Consider the following 3,315-nt stretch of genomic DNA (forward strand, 5'->3'; position numbering starts at 1 on the left):
TTGTAGGGCTTTGAGCACCTTGGTTTGGTGGAGATGCCCTTGCCCATGGCACCTTGGGTGGTCATTGAGGGTCCTTCCAACCCAAAACCCATTGTGGACCTTTGAGGATCTTGGTCTGTTGAAGATGCCATTGCCCATGGTGCATAGAGTAGGTACCAATGAAGGTCCTTCCAACCCAAAACCCATTGGTGAAGATGCCCTTGCCCATGGTGCATAGAGTAGGTACCAATGAAGGTCTTTCCAACCCAAAACCCATTGTAGGACATGATATATGGGGCTTTGAGCCCCTTGGTCTGGTGAAGATGCCCTTGCCCATGGTGCATAGAGTAGGTACCAATGAAGGTCCTTCCAACCCAAAACCCATTGGTGAAGATGCCCTTGCCCGTGGTGCCCAGAGTAGGTACCAATGAAGGTCCTTCCAACCCAAAACCCATTGGTGAAGATGCCCTTGCCCATGGTGCCCAGAGTAGGTACCAATGAAGGTCCTTCCAACCTAAAACCCATTGTAGGGCTTTGAGCACCTTGGTTTGGTGCCCATGGAACCTTGGGTGATCATTGAGGGTCCTTTCAACTCAAAACCCATTGTGGGCCTTTGAGCCCCTTGGTCTGGTGAAGATGCCATTGCCCATGGTGCATAGAGTAGGTACCAATGAAGGTCCTTCCAACCCACCACTCCCTCACACCGGGTTGTTCCCAACCCCAGGAGCTCCACGATGGACTTGGACTTCCTCTTGCCCAACACCACCTCCGCCAACGACTCCATGTGGGACAACTACGACATCTACGAGCTGGACTCCTACGCGGTGCCGCCGGGCCACCGCGCCGTGCTGGCCCTCTACACCCTCATCTTCCTCCTGGGCGTCCTCGGCAACGGCGCCGTCATCTGGGTGACGGCCTTCGAGCTGCACCGCACCGTCAACGGCGTCTGGTTCCTCAACCTCTCGGTGGCCGACCTCTTGTGTTGCTTGGCGCTGCCCTTCTTGGCTCTACCGTTGGCTTGGGACCACCATTGGCCCTTGGGCCGCTTCGCCTGCAAGCTCCTGCCCTCCCTCACCGTCCTCAACATGTTCGCCAGCGTCCTGCTCCTCACGGCCATCAGCGCCGACCGCTGCGCCCTGGTTGCCCGCCCCGTTTGGTGCCACAACCACCGCCGGCCGGCGCTGGCGCGAGCGCTCAGCGCCGGCGCCTGGGCCCTGGCTGCGGCGCTCACGGCGCCGTCCTTCGCCTTCCGCACCACGCGCCGCGACGCCTTCGCCCTCAAGACCACCTGCGTCCTGGACTACGCGCCCATCGGCGTCCGGCACCAGCGCTTGGCCGAGCTGCTCACCGCCGGCGCCCGCTTCGTCTTGGGCTTCGCCGTGCCCTTCGCCGTCATCACCGCCTGCTACGGCACGCTCTTGGCGCGCGTGCGGAGCAAAGGCTTCGCCCGCTCGCAACGGGCCACCAAGCTCGTCTTGGTGGTCATCGTCAGCTTCTTCGCCTGCTGGTTGCCCTACCACGTGGTGGGGCTCATCCTGGCGGCCTCCCACCCGCGCAGCGCGCTCTACAAAGGCGCCGCCGACGCCGACGCCGCCGTAGCCGGCGTCGCCTACATCAACAGCTGCGTCAACCCCGTCATCTACGTGGTGATGGGGCAGGACTTCAAGGCCCGCTTGTGGCGGTCGTGGCGGGCGGTGCTGCGCGGGGCGCTGAGCGATGACCCCACCGCCAGCACCACCGTCGCCACCGGGGAGAGCCGGGCCAAGAGCGTGGCCACCGCCGAGGAGCGCAGCGTCAGCACCGGGGTGTGAGCGCCGAGGGACGCCCAATGGGGCCCCATAGAGGATGAGGTCCCCTTTGGGAGTTGGCTTCGCGCGCAGCACCGCGTCCTCCTGCTTCTCCATCCTCCCTATATCCAGCCCCACAGGAGCTGTTGGGCCTCCCAGCCCTACATCTCCATAGGTAAACCCCTCTCCATCACCCCCCTATGGCATCCCCATAGCCACAAGCACCGTCACCAATAAACCCTGGAGCTCCCACAAGCCCCCCGGGGCCTTGGTTCTGCTTTTCGGTGGGGCATTGAGCAACATTCCTGCTGCTCGGGTTGCCAAGGAGCCGGCGGTGACGCAAGAGGCACCGCGGCCTTTCCGGCCCCATTCCTCGCCATGGGGGCTGGGATCTGGCCCATGGCGGGGGGTGTGAGATCAATGGAGGTGGTTGGGGATGGAGGAGGCAGTGGGGCATCAGTGGGGATGGAGGGGGCAGTTTGGTATCAATGGGGATGGAGGGGGCAGTTGGACATCAATGGGGATGGAGGGGGCAGTTGGGTATCAATGGGGATGGAGGGGGCAGTTGGTATCAATGGGGATGGAGGGGGCAGTTGGGTATCAATGGGGATGGAGGGGGCAGTTTGGTATCAATGGGGATGGAGGGGGCAGTTGGGTATCACTGGGGATGGAGGGGGCAGTTGGGTATCAATGGGGATGGAGGGGGCAGTTTGGTATCAATGGGGATGGAGGAGGCAGTTGGGTATCAATGGGGATGGAGGGGGCAGTTGGGTATCAATGGGGATGGAGGAGGCAGTTGGGTATCAATGGGGATGGAGGGGGCAGTTGGGTATCAATGGGGATGGAGGAGGCAGTTGGGTATCAATGGGGATGGAGGGGGCAGTTGGGTATCAATGGGGATATCAATGGGGATGGAGGGGGCAGTTGGGATGGGGATGGAGGGGGCAGTTGGGTATCAATGGGGATGGAGGGGGCAGTTGGGTATCAATGGGGATGGAGGGGGCAGTTGGGTATCAATGGGGATGGAGGGGGCAGTTGGGTATCAGTGGGGATGGAGGGGGCAGTTGGGTATCAATGGGGATGGAGGAGGCAGTTGGGTATCAATGGGGATGGAGGGGGCAGTTGGGTATCAATGGGGATGGAGGGGGCAGTTGGGTATCAATGGGGATGGAGGGGGCAGTTGGGTATCACTGGGGATGGAGGAGGCAGTTGGGTATCAGTGGGGATGGAGGGGGCAGTTGGGTATCAATGGGGATGGAGCAGTTGGGTATCAATGGGGATGGAGGGGGCAGTTGGGTATCACTGGGGATGGAGGGGGCAGTTGGGTATCACTGGGGATGGAGGGGGCAGTTGGGTATCAATGGGGATGGAGGAGGCAGTTGGGTATCAATGGGGATGGAGGGGGCAGTTGGGGCAGTTGGGGGTATGTGTGGGATTTGGGGGGATGTGTGTGGGATATGGGGGGGGGGGGCTCCGGAAGCTCCGCCCCTCGCTCCGCACCGCTGGGACCGGAGCTGGATGGGAGCGAGGCCTGGAACGGGACCGGAGC

At 61.8% G+C, this 3,315-nt stretch overlaps 1 protein-coding gene across 1 annotated transcript; it reads left to right on the top strand.

Moving 5' to 3' along the window:
* Window positions 1-713: 713 nt before the first annotated feature.
* On the top strand, window positions 714-1,790 carry LOC130607264 (C5a anaphylatoxin chemotactic receptor 1-like). Its single transcript, XM_057424218.1, has one exon. The coding sequence runs from the start codon at window positions 714-716 to the stop codon at window positions 1,788-1,790; it is 1,077 nt and encodes a 358-aa protein (XP_057280201.1).
* Window positions 1,791-3,315: the final 1,525 nt, after the last annotated feature.

The sequence above is a fragment of the Pezoporus wallicus genome, unplaced genomic scaffold (assembly GCF_028554395.1).
Source record: "Pezoporus wallicus isolate ANWC-B61680 ecotype Strahan unplaced genomic scaffold, APGP_CSIRO_Pwel_v1 contig_9472, whole genome shotgun sequence".
Taxonomy (NCBI): Eukaryota; Metazoa; Chordata; class Aves; order Psittaciformes; family Psittacidae; genus Pezoporus; species Pezoporus wallicus.